The following is a 17,915-nucleotide window of genomic DNA, read 5'->3' on the forward strand; positions in this document are numbered from 1 at the left end:
AGCTATCAATACGTTTGTTCATAGAGGTTAATAGAAAACAACTCAAAAATGTAAAACACAAATAACAACAAGCAAAAAGTTCTTAGAATCTGACTGGCTTCAAATAAAGCAAAAGGTAAACACCTTACAAGGGTAATGCATAGTGCATGGGAAAATCCGGGCTCGAAATCCTCAGACCACAAGCTTTAACCACAGCAAAAGCCGGAGCTAAGCCATAGTGCTACACCGTTAATAAAAAAAAAAAAATGGCTCTACTATGATATATAATACTGCCAAACCAGTCTCAGTCTACCACATTTATAATTTATTCTACATTCTGAGAGATCTGCCACCTGAGGATAACAGATCAAATGATCAGAACCCCATCCTGATCACTCATCTGGGTCTGTACTGTGTTTCAAAAAGTTATACCTTAAAACCCAGTCGAGACGACCACCCAAAACTGCACTGAAAAATAGTCTTCTGGAGGAGCTGTTCTCTCCTGATTATCTGGAGGACCTACTGAGGTAAGCAGATATCTGGTCAACAGGGTGTTACCTAAATGGCTCATATGCCACCAAAAAGCTCATCGTTTCGGTCAACAGATTACCCGAGAATCCCTATTAGAGGCTTACAGCAAGCATTTCGGTGTGTTGGGTACCTGGCTCCAAGAACTTGTCCAACCCTGGGGTATACCAATGTTGTCCTATGAAAATGACTATTACACAACATACTCAGAATACATGTGTTCATAACATCAATATTAAAAGGCAGACCCGGAGAGAAATTCTAATGACTGCCTGTCCGTAAACATTTGCTCAGTGTGCACCATGCCCTGCTGCACACAATTCTCCGCACAGTCGATTTAGCATAGTAAACATGGCAGTCATGGGACAGTGAAGCTCAGAGAGAAACAGGCAGAAGACTCAAATGAAACCCCCTTTCCTCATTAAGACATACACTAATGTTATTGTTATTCATGATAAATTGAAAAATACAAAAAATAATCTGAACAATTGGTGCAAAAAGCTCAGTTACAGAGAAATCTTTTACAGACAAACGCCAAATGGAGGAGAGAGACCTCCAGAGCAGATGAGGGAGCTTGACAAATATTTAACTCGACTTGAACATGAACAAACCCCTCCTTACAGAGAGAAGCGGAGTGTAGGTCATAATTTCTTGTACAATTTTCTTTGCGTTATCTCATGCAGAAACTAGTAACAAATGCTATAATGGATAATATGGAAATAGGGGTACTTAATAAAATATTCCAGAATATTATTACTATTACTGCCTCCTATGTACAAGAATATAACTACTATAATACTGCTCCCATGTACAAGAATATAACTACTATAATACTGCTCCCATGTACAATAATATAACTACAATAATACTGCTCCCATGTACAATAATATAACTACTATTATACTGCCCCTATGAGTATATAACTACTATAATAGTGCACCTATCTACAAGACTATAACTACAATAATACTGCTCCCATGTACAAGAATATAACTACTATAATACTTCTATGTACAAGAATATAACTACTATATTACTGCCTCCTATGAACAAGAATACAATGGCTATAATACTGCTCTTATATACAGGAATATAACTACTATAATAATGCTCCTATGTACAGAATTATAACTACTATAATACTGCTCCTATGTACAAGAATATAACTACTATAATACTGCTCCTGTGTACAAGAATATAACTACTATAATACTGCTCCTATGTGCACAAATATAACTACTATAATACTGCTCCTATGTACAGGAATATAACTACTATAATACTGCTCCTATGTGCACAAATATAACTACTATAATACTGCTCCTATGTACAGGAATATAACTACTATAATACTGCTCCAATGTACAGGAATATAACCACTATAATACTGCTCCCATGTACAGGAATATAACCACTATAATACTGCTCCGATGTACAGGAATATAACCACTATAATACTGCTCCCATGTACAGGAATATAACTACTATAATACTCCTCCTATGTACAAGAATATAACTACTATAATACTGCTCCTATGTACAAGAATATAACTACTATAATACTGCTCCTATGTACAAGAATATAACTACTATAATACTGCTCCTATGTACATGAATATAACTACTATAATACTGCTCCTATGTACAGGAATATAACTACTATAATACTGTTTCCATGTACAGGAATATAACTACTATAATACTGCTCCTATGTACAGGAATATAACTACTATACGGCTACTCTCACAGGACAGAAATTAAATAGAGAGGTCTCAAAGTAAATTACAAGAATGATATAGAGTGACAGTCGGTGCTGAGAAAAATCCTAGGTCAAAAGAATAATTGTTTTGATTACATTTCGTGCCCATAAAACCAAATTCTAATAGTAGATCTAGCACCAGCTCTCACCTGAGACAGAGCATGTAACACAGCAAGTTACTGCACAGCTGAAATGTATATGCTGTATGCCAAAATTCACACCAGCCCTTAAACAGCCATTCAGAACACAGCAGTTTGGCAAGAGACGATAAGTACAAACACAGCCAGATGTTGCGATGCCTCCAGTTTGCTCATTTTTAGCCTAGAGTTACAGACATCAGAACATCTCCAGGTACTGAATGCCTCGCCCTACATGGTATGAGTCTTCTGACAGTTCTTGGCCCCATTATGCTGAATTATCACACCATATATAGCTGGGTAAGTCTCAGAACAGTCAGATTCTGAGAAAATGTTCACTTAAGTACAACTACCTACCTAATAGGACTGATTTTACATAAGACTAAAAGGTAAATGGGTTGTCCAGGATTTTGATATTTATGGCCTATCCTCAGGATTGGACATGAATATCTGATCGATAGGGGTCCGACACCCAACTGTATCAGTGTAGCTCTGGCAACGGGAGTCACCACCAGAAATACTCAGCTCTGCCATTTGTGAAGTGCTAAAGTCAACGGGAGAAGTGCTGTAGTATCCAGCAGTATCAACTACACAATGGATGGTACTGTGCATTTCCAACCCTGAAGCTACACTTAAACAGCTGACCGTTAGGGGTGCGGGGTGTCAGACTCCCGCCAATCACATATTAGTATCCAGCATATCAATACAAATGGATGACTGTGCATTTTCAATAGTCACTACGTACCGTTAGTCAACCTGTTATTCAAGTAAGTGGTGCTGTCCTACCACTCTTTTTTGTTCTATCCCAAGGATAAGTTTTCAATAACAAAATCCTGGACAACCCTATGGACTGGCTGAAGCATTTTCACTTAGTTTTCCTAAAGGTGGACATAGACGTAAGAAACCTGTCAGTCAAGCGCTTGTTTTCTGACAGCTGTTCCTCCCGACTCCCTCATACACATGCACGGTCGGCTAAGCATGCATATGTTTTTAGGGTGGGGGGGAATAATATTGAGGTGAGCAACCAAGCATAGGGCATGCTAAAATCCAACCTGTTCGATCCAACTTCTTGAGACACCCACCTAGAGAACCATTCCTACCAAAATGAGACGTTCAGACAACTTACGGTACATCTAACGTGACTGGACACATTAAATCACACTCCTTTCAAATAGATTAGCTCTAAGTACCCTCCAAATTTATGGTCATACACTGGACCCCTCTTCTAGTTAAGAGACCAAAGTGCAGTCAGATGTCCACCGCAGATCCAGCTATCTGCAATGTTTTTCTGGCTGCCTTTGGAATAGGACAGCTGTACTCAAAAGCTGCTTTTACAGCAGCACTCCAAGTCCATTCTGACCCAAGTTGAGGACCTTCTACATGATGTCTACATGCCTCATTTGGGTATTTAGACAGAGGTGGTCTTCATGGGACAAGTACTTTAAAATCAGAGCATGAGGGCTGATCAAGTACCCCTAGAGCGATGTGCCACCTGTTGAGAACCTGAGGGTTACGTTAGGTATCTCTTCAAAGCTACAGCTGGTGGACTACTCATCATCTACAATGCAGACAAGAATAGGAGATGTTTCCTTGGTGATACTATGGGCTTTCCATTGACTATTACTTTAGAGGAATCCAGGTTCGAACTTCTATGGCCGTCTAGTTGGGAGCTTTTTGAGTGGTACCTATACTGCCAATCAGTGCCATGGGAAGTTGTATCAGTAGCCACCTAACAAACCTAGCCCAACTAAAATTGGACTTGCCGGTCTCGAAAGCCTTAACAAGACTTGTCAGTGAATCTTCCCCAGTTGGAACAAAAACGTGCAGATCAGCCAGCCCGACTCCCTCCCTTTTTAGAGTCATAATTAAATCCGTCACAATTAATAGACACGGAGGAGGGGGGCTAAGTAAACAATCCAGCAGATGTAAGAAAAGGCCTGACGTGACCCTCGTCTTACCCTCCCACTATCAGACTTGTGTTGGCATACGCTCTGTGTGCTGCCCGAGACAGGAGGCTGTTTTGCCGGCTGTATTTAATCAGTCCATCTTTTAGGTTTATTATTAAGCCGACAAAAGAAGAAGAAACTAGAAATGAACACAGAACGGCGTCTGAGCCGCGAATGCACTGGCCCTTTAATAGACGGTATTTGCTTAAACCTATCCAAAGCTCTATGAAGCAGTATGTAAACAGTGAGCAGAGCATTAGGTGATACCAACATGGAGCTCCAAGATATAGGAAATACTGCTGGGTTCGGAGTAGGGTTTGTTGAATTTCAAGGAAGGGGCCACACGGTGACTCAGTGGTAAGCACTGTTGACTTGGAAAATTCGGGTCCTAGGTACAAATCTGATCAAGGACAACATCTGGTTGAAGGTTGGGAGAAGGGCCACATAGAGGCTCAGTGCTTAGAACTGGGGTCCTGGGTAGGATTCCAACCAAAGACAAGGTCTGCATGGAGTTTGTATGTTCTTCCCGGGTCTCCCACACTCCAAAATGCACACCGACAGTTCAGCTGCCTTCCCGAGAATCTGGCCCTAGTTGGAGGCCACCAAACCACAAGCATGTCCTTATGCATCTGGGTTAGAGTGTTAACCTGTCTAGAAAAAAGCCAGCCACTGCTGTACTGTTAAAGGGGTTTTCCGGTTACAAAAAAACATAAAATCACACCAGCATTCAACCTTACTGCATTATATAAATCAGATGAAGTTCTGAGTGCATTTTGACTCCGCATAATTGCGATCTGTAACCTGCAACCTGTCTGTCGCATCAGGTCTCTGCTTCTCCTTCCCGTCGCAGCTCGAACATCACAGATCCAAGCCTGCTTGAAGCCCTACTGGAAAAACCTCGCCCCAGGGCCTCGTTCACACAACCGTACTTTGCATCCGCGTCTGAAACCCATTTATTTGTATGGGTTCGCAAGTGGATGTCATCTCTGTGCTGTCCGCATCCATATGTCCGTCCTGCAAATTATAGAAGCAAAGGACAGCGCACCCTGTCTGATATGCAGTGCATGTGCAGTGAAGCAGGGCGTACTGTTCTCCGATTCATCGGTGGGGGAATTTCTTCTTATCTTGCCCTGTGCTCGACCTAAAAAGCCCCCGAGCGCTGTGATCATCTGTCATACGCAACAATTATCATAGATTAGCATTGAAAAGGTCAATAATCCAGCTGATTGCTGAACTGCACGACATAATAACCTGTCAAAACTTATTAATGCAACAACGTATGAAAATATCATTAATAAAATAGGTGGTAAGGGGCAAAATGGGACCATCGGGACCGGCATCAACAAAAGACAAATTGGGGGTGCTGGCTGTAAGGCAACTGGCGGTAGCAGGAGCCCTCCCCCACAGCTCTGTCTGCTATAGGAGACTAGGCACACAAACCACACAAGTTATTAAAAGGATATTTCCAGAATAAAACCATGCAGTCTTATACACACTGCTTCTAACTCATTTCTAGGGTACGTGGATTAGAAAAACATGGCCGCCTTCTTCCGCACCCGTCCATGGGTTGAACCTGGTATTACAGTCCGCCTCTATTGAAGTGAATGGAGATGAGCTTTTTTTTAATCTTGGCCAGCTAATTTAATATAGAGGCTTGGCTTGAAGTAGTCTATGACACAGCAGGAACAGGCTGCCATAAAACATCCAAAGACTGGTGATTTTTTGCGGATCGCAAAATACTGAAAAAGCCATGCGGTCGTGTGCAAGAGGCCTAAGTCAATGTTTGACCCTTTAAACAGGCCTTGAGACATGATTTAGGATTAGAGCCAAGCCAGCACCTCATCTGAAGACGCCTGTTTCAGGGCGATTGCCCCTCATCAGTGCAGAGGAGAGAGAACTGGCTTAGATGGGCGAGAGGCCTTCATTGGGGATTTCGTTTTATTTGGGGGCCAGGCTTTAAATGTCTCATGAACAGGAACTGAAATGTTGGTGGGCTCGGGTGCAGAGCGCGTCTGGGGATCAATTTTAGGCAAGTTTCACACGGGCCAAACGTTCCAATTCGACCGAAACAATAACAATGTCATAGTGATCTCTGTATCGTTTGTTAGGGTAGCAAGATCCATGGGCAGCAATAAGGAGCACAAAAAGCAGCCGGCAGTGCGCTGGTACTGGCCCGGTCCACATACTGAAGCCATTGTGGAAAATACCTAGTATGAATAAGGTGCAGGATCGCACAAGTCTAAGGAGAAGGGACCCGATGAAGCATACGGTGAATGGCAGTCCCAGCAACCCCTATGTGCTTAATGTAAACTGCAGCACCTGCAACCATGACAAACATGTGGGTCATCAGGAATGCCAGGGGCTGGCTAGGACACGTATGTGTGGTTTGCACACGTACTGGGGGAGGCATGTCATGTGTCTGTTATCTGCTGCTCCATATTTACTCTGCTTAACCATACAGATATTAGAGCAGAAAGTAAACGACAAGGAACGGCAGGAAAGCTGCTATTATAGAAAGGTTGGACATGTTGGATTTTAAAAAGCCCAGTCTGTTATAAAACACTTCCAGGGCCTCTACCCACACAATCGTGCCTGTGGGGAGTCGGGACATTGCTGTCTTAGGCCTCTTTCACATGGGCGTTGCGGGAAAAGATGCGGGTGCGTTGCGGGAAAATGCGCACTTTTGCAGCACGAGTGCAAAGCGTTTTAATGCGTTTAGCACGCGCGTGAGAAACATCGGCATGTTTGGTACCCAAACCCGAACTTCTTCACAGAAGTTCGGGTTTTGGGATCGGTGTTGTGTAGATTTTATTATTTTCCCTTATAACATGGTTATAAGGGAAAATAATAGCATTCTGAATACAGAATACTAAGTAAATTAGGGATGGAGGGGTTAAAAAAAATAAATAAATAAAAAACCCACCTCATCCGGCTCGTCTTCTTTGAGGACCTGGGAGGAAAAGGACCTTTGGTGACGTCACTGCGCTCATCACATGGTCCATCACCATGGTGATGGACCATGTGATGAGCGCAGTGACGTCACCAAAGGTCCTTTTCCTCCCAGGTGCTCAAAGAAGAAGAAAGAAGACGAGTCGGGCTGCGCGAACAAGTGGATGAGGCGAGTTGAATTTAAAAAAAAAAAAAATTTTTATCCCCTCCATCCCTAAATAATGCTATTATTTTCCCTTATAACCTCATTCAAAAGGTCCCAGTAAGGCCATGTTTTAAGGGAAAATAATAAAATCTACACAACCCCGATCCCAAACCCGAACTTCCATGAAGAAGTCCGGGTTCGGGTCTGGGTACCAAACATGCCAATTTTTCTCACGCGTGTGCAAAAAACTTTAAAACGCTTTGCACTTGTGTGGAAAAATCGCGCATTTTCCCGCAACGCCCGTGTGAAAGAGGCCTTAGTCTTGCAAAGTAGAGAAGGAAAGTATGCTAGAGTTGGCCGAATTACCCAACACAACTGGGATCCGTCATGTAATGCAGGTCTGTACCATAATGGCAGCCGCAGGTGGAAATGAGGATAGGAAATGTCGCATATCAATATGGCTGATCTATACTTGTGCCTGACGAAATAAAAATGCATGTTCAGCTGAGCCAAGTGTGCAAGTTTACAAAACGGTCAGAGGCAAACAGCATGATCTGGACATAGGTCTGATATCAGTGGATCAGTCAACAGCTGTTTTGGGGCCTCCGGACTTTCCTCCACCAGCACTGGGCGGGAGGGAGAAAGATCAGACCGTTGGATTGTAACATGGCGGACCCTTACTTGTGCTGTAATAAAACTGTCAAAATAAAAATGCATGCTCAGCTGAGCCAAGTGTGCATCTAGACTTAGATCAGCCCCCGGGATATCCGCGGATCAGTCAACCGCCGTTTGGGGCCTCCTGACACCAATTTTTGGTTAAGGCTAGGTCTACATGACGACATTTGTCGCGCAACATTTTGTTGCACCAATGTCATGTGACAATTTTTATAATGATAGTCTATGGTGTCTCAATGTGACATGCTGCGACTGCAACGCAACAGTCGCAAAAAATCCATTCCAGATGGATTTTTCTGCGACTGTTGCAGTATGTCGCAGCATGTCACAGTGCAGCACCATAGACCACCATTATTAAAAATGTCACGCGACACATGTTGCAGTGTAGTTGTGACTTCCTGTCGTTGTGTAGACCTAGCCCAAGGGACAAACAGCCTAATCTAGGCAATTTTCAGCCACTGATTTCAGCTGGACCACCCAACCACCGGATGTGTTTGGGGGTCTCCTGATGCTTCCCTGACCGCAGCTGATGGGATAGAGAAAGAACAGGCTGCTGAATTTGTCTGATCCTTCTGACGAAGGTGTCGGGCAGCAGTCTACTCTCCCCACCCCATTCAGAACACACGCACACTTAGCCAAGAATTCATGTCTTCTGGGAGTGAGTGGTGGGGAAAAAAATCTGGATAAATCCCAAATCTTGGCCACATCTCAGCTACTCAAACCAGGGCGCAGTCTCCAAGTGCTCTCCTGTGCCGCGTCCTATACGCCATCTCTTATGTCCTATAATATTGTGTGACCTTCATAAAACTGACCTGGTTGCCCCCATCTCTTCATCCTGCCCCCCCCCCCCCAAAGGTTACTTTAACATTTTACTTGTTAATTCTGCCAAAACAGATCCGTTTTGATTTTGCACATCAGGATTATCCGTTCCGAGAAAAGAACGGATCCATCGCTAAATACTTTGATCCGTTTTTTTAGGCTCCCCAAAAAACGGATCCGTTAACGTTGTTTTCAGTGCCAGATCCGTTTTTAGGACCGGGTGCAAATCCGCAGATTGCAGCGGTTTTCTGTCCGGTCCCAAACGTAATGCTGCCGGAAAGGAAGGACATCCTGAACGGATCTCTTTCCATTCAGAATGCATTGGGGACAAAACAGCAACAATTGTTTCCGGTATTCAGATCCTCTGCCAGATCTTAATACCGGAAAACAACAACGCAAGTGTGGAAGGTAGCCTAAGTCGCATTTCACCTTTCGGACGACCGCTCCAGCATTATTTAAAATCGGCACTTTGACTGGTACTTTCACACTTGCGTTGTTGGATTCCGGCAGGCAGTTCCGTCGCCGTAACTGCCTGCCGCATCCGGCAATCTGTATGCAAACGGATACCATTTGTAGACGGATCCGGATGCGGATCAGTCTCACAAATGCATTGGAATACCAGATCCGTCTCTCCGGTTGTCATCCAGAAAAACGGATCCGGTATTTATCTTTTTCACATTTTTAAAGGTCTGCGCAGACCGCAAAACCGGATCCGTTTTTCTGGAATACCGTAAGTCCTCATTCAAACTGGTCGCAGTAAGGCCTCAAGACCAGGACCATGCACGATTGCAATAGGGTGGTGGGATCCCTTTCTATACTCTAAACTTCCACTATTTGGAGGCGTATTTAGGCGTATTATAAATATCTGCTATTAGAATTATTGCTCCACCAACCAGGGCTACGCAAGATCGCAAAAGCCGCCCTCCAGAACGCATACCGGTTCACGCACCTAAATTCCTGCACGTATGAAAAAAATAAAAGGGAAGGAAGAGAGAATGGACCATTGTGGGAAATAAACCTAAAATAACACGGAGAGGTCCAGGTCTCCCAACACAAGTGGCTTGGATTTCAGCAGATCCCTAACAAGGGACCTTAGAATAACAAGGGCGACCTTTTCTGACCCACAAACAATAACTGTGCCCTTTAATTGCCTTCCTCGCTTTGACACAGGACACAGGACTCTTCTGCCGTGGTGTCGAATTCAAAGGCTCCCTCACCAGCGGTACGCGGCCCCTGTTTATATTAAAACCGGGCGCCGCCCCTACGCGGTAGATCTGCTCACACCTTTTATTGACTTATTAGTTTAAGAATATAATCCATCGCGAGCGCCCCACCTTGTATATGGGACCAGTCGTCAGAAATAATCATTTTCAGCATTTTTAGCGTCAGTCAGCAGCAGTGAAAGCTAGCACAAATTTGTAATGCGCAATTTATTTTTTTTTTAAATATGAATATTACAGACTGGAGCGTAAACCAGGTTAGTATTTCAAACCTGATGGACCTGGTGAAAACCGTCCACCATCAAGTCAATACAAAAGGTATGCGACTTTACGGGGTAGGAAGTTATAAAAGTCACACTCGTTGACGTAGCTGGTCATCCCCTGAAGGGGTCACATTTTGTAACGATGCCCTCGAGAGCGGGAGTGTTCATAAGATGACACCATGGCTGACGTCGTTACGCTCCAGACGGACACCTACGCGGTGAATCTTCCACTGATGCTGTATATACACGTGGCCAAAAGCAAATACAGATGGCCGCGCAGATCACAGACGTAAACATCTCGTGGAAAGCAAAAGTTGCATCTCGTGCGGAAAAACACTCAAGAATTTTCTAGAACCTCTAGCAGCGGAAAATTAAAGTAAAACCCTAAAAATTGACAATATTCTACAGTTAAAATCTAAATCAGAGTCAAAGATTTTAGAAAGTCATGTCTCCCGACCCTTTCTATACACATGCAACCTCGGCTCGGCCAAACATGCATGTGTTCCGAACAGGGAGAGAGGGCAAAGCGCGTCTCCCGAAGAACAAAAGGATCAGGCATGTTAAAATCGATCCTTCTCTCCCACGAAAGCCGACGTCAAGGGAGACTAAGAGGCCTTCATGCACATTAGGGCTCGTTCACACGAACGCGTGATGCCCGTTGCCATATTGCAGACCGCATTTGCGGATCCGCAATACACAGGCACAGTTCCATGGCCATTCCGCAACACGGATTTCAATGGGTCTGCAAATCCGTAGATACGGAACGGAACACTACAGAGTGCTTTCTGGGGTTCCATTCCGTGATTCCGCACCGCAAAAAGATAGAACTTGCTCTATCTTTTTGCGGAACGGAAGGATCGCCACCTGCTGTTTGTTCTTTTCCTCAACTCAATGAGATGTTCGCACGTACTCCGTTTAAGGGTCCATTCACACGTCCGCAAAATGGTTCCGAAACCGTTCCGCAATTTTGCGGAACAGGTGCAGACCCATTCATTTTCAATAGGACGGGAATGTGCTGTCCGCATCCACATTTGCGGATCCGCACTTCCGTTCCGCAAAAAAATAGAACATGTCCTATTCTTGTCCGCATTTTCTATGAGAGTGCCGGCGATGTGCGGTCCGCAAAACATATACGGACGTGTTAATGGAGCCTAAGGGTCAATTCAGACGTCCGTAAAATGGGTCATTTTCAATGGGGCCGGAAAAGATGCGGACAGCACACAGTGTGCTTCGCAAAAAACTAGAGTATGTCCTATTCTTGTCCGCAGCTGTGGACAAGAATAGGAATACTCTATTAAGTGCCGGCGATGTGCGGCGTCAGTGTTTTGCGGTCCGCAATTTGCAGACCGCAAAACATTACGGACGTCTGAATGGACCCTAAGTCTACAACCGCCACCAGCCATATCTTCTGTTAGAAGCTGCTGCGTCAGTTACAGGGGGAGAGCACCGCCACGCGGAGTGCACACGCCCAGTGCCCATGCTTTGCGGACCAGCTGTTTGCGGTCCACGGTCGAGTGAATGGGGCCTTGAAAACCAAGCCAGACATGGGGAGAAAAGTCGTCTCTAAAGCTTCTCCCCGCCATTCTTGGCCTCCTTGACAGATTTCTTCTACCCCCCCAAAAAAATTAGCTCATCTTGGTTGTCGCTTCCCTTCCCCCCTCCCACACAGAGATTCCTAAAATTTTGTTAGATTCTCGTGTTATTATCCAAAAGAACGTCGAAAGCTGGAACCGGCTGAGAAGACGATGCTTACCAATATACAGTATTTTTTCTCCATTTCTGTGTAACAAATATAATTCGAGACCACTTAGATTTTTATTACCCTCCGCTCACCATCAACAAAATGACAACCCCTGCCGCCGCGTTAACGACGCCAATGTGCGGGCGAAGCACAGGAACCACAGCGCTCGCTTAACGGAGATTAACTGGGCATTAACCATTGAAGAAGCCTTCTGATCACATAGCTGAGGGAGAACATCGACTACTGCAAGGGATTGTGGGTAATGGGACATGCAAATCAGCTGGAAACAACACTGATACCCGGCAGCAATACACACAGCCGGTGTACGTCTTGTCATAGGTGTACACAGACCAAAATGTAGTTACCCAAAGGGTTTGTCCCATGAAAAATATTCTACAGTTTTCAAACCAGCCCCTGGATCTGAATACTTTTGCAATTGCATGTAATAAAAAAAATATATAGCCAGTGAGCCATGCAATAAAATGTATCTGTATAGCGCCACCTGCTGATTATTTATTTTCATGTTTCTTTGTCCAGTTCACTGAGGTCGCACGTGTTCAGTTTCATCCTTCAACTGACTCCTGAGCTGTGATAGGGAGAACTGAGACACGCCCCCTGATCTGTTATAGGGAGAGCATGGACACGCCTCCTGAGCTGTGATAGGGAGAGCATGGACACACCTCCTGAGCTGTTATAGGGAGAGCAAGGACACACCTCCTGAGCTGTTATAGGGAGAGAGCTTCAGCAGAATGAACACGCAATTGGATCGATGAATGGGGAGATCTCTGGACCCATGTGAGGTCCAGGGCTGGTTCTAGCTTTGTTAGAAAGAGATTGTCATGTCCTATATGATGTCTGATTTTCATTTTTTACATTAGTAAAGGGATAGCCTCTTCAAACCGACATTTTTCTGCAGCCAAAAATTGCCACGGAGGTTTACTATATTTGAAAAAACATGGCTGCTTCCAGAAACAGCGCCACAGCTGTCCATGGGTGGAATCTGCTACTGCAGCTATGCTCCATTGAAGTAACTGGTGCTGAGCCACGATACCACATGCAGCCTGTGGACAGGGGTGGCGCTGTACTCTAGAAGCAGACACGTTTTTCTTATTCTGGACAACTCTGGTGAAAATTGAGAAACAAAAACCTGTTCTCTCAAGACAAATGAGCCATAGAGGATGAAGCAACGTAATGTCCACTCCAGTGATGGACAGGCATCTCTCGTTGCTCATGTAGACAGTCATATTACGGTTCTGTACAAGCTGAAGCTGTAGTGTGCCGCTATATGGCACCCAGGGTTCTACCTCCATATGCCTACAAAATCCTGTCTCATTCCACTGGATGCCATATTGTAAAGTAACTCCGCTGGTGGGATTACTTATAGGGGAGAATATCCCCATAGTGCAGTTATATATGTGTGACCTTATGGTGGCACACAGATTGCCTACAGCTCTACAGTACACAGCCGCTTCTGCCATGTTCACGCGTTTTAAATCACCCTGCTTATAAATGACCACAGATATCACCGATAACAGGAGACAGAGGACGTCATTAATAATGAAGTAATTAAACCTACACAAAAGTGCAGTAAATGTCATTATCCTGGGGCCGTCAGGAGAACCCCTACAGCTCAAGACCTTCTGGGCACTTCAAGGCCCAATATGTTGAAGTAAACAAGAAAAAAGACATTGCACCGAGAATTTCATAGGCTTTGTCTTGAAAGCTTCACCTAAGATACCGCCACAGCTAGGTCATTTATCAAACTGGTGTAAAGTAGCACTGGCTTAGTTGCCCATAGCAACCAATCAGATTCCACCTTTTATTTTCCAAAGGAGCTGTGAAAAATGAAAGGTGGAATTTGATTGGTTGCTATGGGCAACTAAGCCAGTGCTACTTTACACCAGTTTGATAAATCTCCCCCATGATCTGAAGAACATTCATTCTTCATTACAGAAATATCCATATTTAAAAGGGGGATTCCATATATATTCAATTTGCATAAAAATAAAAGGCTTATTTCTCCACATTGGTAGACGGTATGGAGATCAGACCGAAAGCATTAGAATGTGGCGCGCAACGTACATCTAACAGAAGATATGGATGGTGGCAGATGAAGATTTTAAACGGAGCTCGTGCGACCACCTCAGTGAGACGGATAAGAAATAAGGAAAAGAGAAAACAGCAGGTGGCGCTATACAGATGCATTTTGTTGAATAGCTCAGTGGCTTAGCTAAATTTTTAATTACATGCAATTACAAAAGTATTCAGATCCTGGTCCTGGTTTGAAAAATGTTGAATATTTTTTGTGGCACAACCCCTTTAAGGAGAGCCAGTACCTCCAATGGATCTCACTAAACCAGCCAGAAACCTACTCCGTACTCATGAGGGGTAAACACCCCGAAACACCCGTCTGCGGGTGGATATTTGGTTTGGCTGTTTTCCTTTGTCAAGTTCCAGGGCTTGTTAACGAGTCGGATACTGACTCACAGGGAGTCACTTCCAGGTGGCGCTACTGAGGAGGTTCTGCTCCTGAGCAGCATCAAAAGTGTCCTCTACTGGGTCAGAGACCCAACCAACACCAGGAGGGGGGTGCCAAACATAATGTCTCCCGGTCTCCCCCTGTGTGGCGGATAGCACCATGTTCCTGGTCCTCCCTCCTCCCCTCATGTCGCTCAGTCTCCTGAGAGTCTTCTCATGTCTAAAAGGACCTAAAATACTAATAAATGAGCTGTGAATATGAGGCAATAATCAATCAGGGACCAATTAGGAACAAGGCGACCATGTTTTTTAGATTTAGGAATCTCCCAAATATTAAAGATGCTGATACCGAATATAACGTCACACGGAGGTCACAGCGTCCCCGCTGATTATTAGCCACTAATCCAATTTTTGACAGAGTGATGTAAAATCCTCACTAATCCAAGTCTTTACAGTGCACCGGAGAAAGAGAAACCGGTACAGGGAGATAGATACGAGATAGATATGAGATAGAGAGATAGATAGATATGAGACAGATAGATAGATATGAGATAGAGCGATAGATAGATATGAGACAGATAGATAGATATGAGATAGAGAGATAGATAGATATGAGACAGATAGATAGATATGAGATAGATATGAGCTAGATAGATATGAGCTAGATAGATATGAGAGAGAGAGATAGATATGAGAGAGAGAGATAGATATGAGAGAGAGAGATAGATATGAGAGAGAGAGATAGATATGAGAGAGAGAGATAGATATGAGAGAGAGAGATAGATATGAGAGAGAGAGATAGATATGAGAGAGAGAGATAGATATGAGAGAGATACAGATAGATATGAGAGAGAGAGACAGATAGATATGAGAGAGAGAGACAGATAGATATGAGAGAGAGAGACAGATAGATATGAGACAGATAGATATGAGACAGATAGATATGAGACAGATAGATATGAGACAGATAGATATGAGACAGATAGATATGAGACAGATAGATATGAGACAGATAGATATGAGACAGATAGATATGAGACAGATAGATATGAGACAGATAGATATGAGACAGATAGATATGAGAGAGATATATAGATATGAGAGAGATAGATAGATAGATACGAGATAGATAGATAGATAGATAGATAGATAGATAGACTTTTACTGGCTCATGAAGGATATGAGGCATCCACTTTGACGTGGTTCTGTACGGTTTCTCGGGTGTCTTTTCCCCTTCATGTAATACCGCCCCATAACTCACAATTCTGACAGAAACCGGACTCCACAACCTAGATGTGAACAGAGTCTGAGGTTATATTCACACACATCAGGTTTGTGCACATTCCTCTGTATCCTGCAGACAATACAGCCCCGTTCAGATCTATAGCACTGATTTTAAGTCCAGATATTGGCCTCTTTCAGTATTTGGTCAGTGTTCGGTCAGCATTCTTCATCTGTATTTTGAAGCCAAAACCAGGAGCGGGTCGTAAACACAGAACAGCACCATTACGCTGAAGCGTCCATTACTGGTTTTGGCTCACAGATACTGACCGTGTGAAAGAGGCCGAAATCTGCCGTGTGTAAATTCTTCCTTATTACAGGAGATGAAAGGAAGAAGCGGTGAATGTTACCGAGGACGCGATGCTGCGGTGGAATCGTTATCAGCCGAGCAGCCCGCCTGGTGACAAGTGTGACCGATGGCAGTGCATACAAAGAGCGTGTGCGCGGTGTATACGGGGATTATCTATATACTGGCCGAGGGTCCGACCAGCAATGCAGCAACAAAAGGAACCACACAATACATTCCTGTAGAGATCCGCTATATGGCGGCGTGCACGGGGCCCTTTAATGACACTGCTGCAAATTCCTCACACCATAGCAACATGAATTCAGTCCTGCCCCATATACATGAAATCACAGGGGAGGGGGGGGGGATAACCGGGGGCTGACAAACCGACTACTGGTTCCAAAATAAACAGCGATGGACTCTCAGGTGTCAGCCCTTTACCTAGATACAGGGGAAAGGGTTAACCATGGAATACTGTAAGGGGATATGATAGACAAATGGGGTCAAAATCAGCACCAAATAATATGTTATAGGTGGTCCCCATGATGAGGGTGACCCCCACCCCCCTGTCCAGACCTCCAGTATTGACACCTGTTCCCTCCCCCCCTCCAGGGGAAGAATTTGATCAGCTGTTTGGATATCGCTCGCGGCACAGACACAATGAGACCCCCCCCCCCCCCCATAATAGAAGATTGACAGCGGAAAAAGTAACGAGGACACAAATGCCGGGATGCCCCTGCCCATGGGACTGAACATTGATAATTGCTACCAGGCTGGCGAGGGGGCACCCAGTATTACCAATAATTTATTTAGTGCCAATCAGATGTTGTAATCGGTCACAGATGTCAAAATTTACCCCCAACGTTGCAATCGCTGCCCAGATGCCAAAATTTACCCCCAACGTTGCAATCGCTGCCCCGATTTACCCACAATGCTGCGATCGCTGCACAGATCGATTCCAAGGCGTACCCCCCAACATTGTGATCACTGCCCGGATTTACCCCCCAATGTTTATGGTCGATGCCCCAGATGCCAAAATTTACCCCCAACGTTGCGATCAATGTTAATGATTTTCTAGCGGCACTGAAGGGGTTAAATCCCCCTGCTCATCCCCTTACCTTCATGTCGCTGATGATGGTCTGGAACAGACCCCCCAGGGCACTGCACTCCTTCTCTATCACAGCCTCCATCTTCACTGTGGGATCAAAACAGAGGAAGCAAGGGCAAATCCAGCCGGACGAGCAGCAGTCAGGACCCCTGTAGATCGGCAGCAGACCCCCCCTTGGAGGATGAGATTCTCCTGTCTGCAGATCCTTGTAGTCAGAGGAGAAGAGGAGCCAAGCAGAGGGATGGGCTGTGCAGATCCCCCCTCACAGCTACAAACCCTTCTTCAGGCAGCTCACAGGCTCGGGATCACCCCCCAGTGCAGGATCCATTGCAGGACATAGCAGAGAGATCCAGTGGATTACTCAGGGACTGAAGCAGAGGAGCCGGAGCCGGGATCTGGGGCTGGAGACCTGCAGCTGCAGCACAAAACCTCCTCTGTCAAGCTCTGCACTGCCTCTTCCCCTTCCGTCTGGATAATGGGAGGCGGCGCCGGCGCCCCCTGCTGGACGTCACGAGGAACTGCCCCTGTATCCCGCACTATTGTGTCTGAGACGCATACACACTGTTTACAACCTGTCACCTGCGTTATCCATGCGGGTATT

General features: G+C 44.8%; 1 protein-coding gene across 1 annotated transcript in view; it reads right to left on the reverse strand.

The window, feature by feature from the left end:
- The window catches only part of MTSS1 (MTSS I-BAR domain containing 1), a 121,824-nt gene extending 104,428 nt beyond the window's left edge, over positions 1-17,396 (reverse strand). Inside the window, exon 1 of the mRNA XM_044295372.1 lies at positions 17,325-17,396. Within this exon, the coding sequence (XP_044151307.1) occupies positions 17,325-17,396 (72 nt within the window). The remainder of the gene's footprint in view (positions 1-17,324) is intronic.
- Between the last annotated feature and the right edge of the window lie 519 nt (positions 17,397-17,915).

The sequence above is a fragment of the Bufo gargarizans genome, chromosome 5 (genome assembly GCF_014858855.1).
Source record: "Bufo gargarizans isolate SCDJY-AF-19 chromosome 5, ASM1485885v1, whole genome shotgun sequence".
NCBI lineage: Eukaryota > Metazoa > Chordata > Amphibia > Anura > Bufonidae > Bufo > Bufo gargarizans.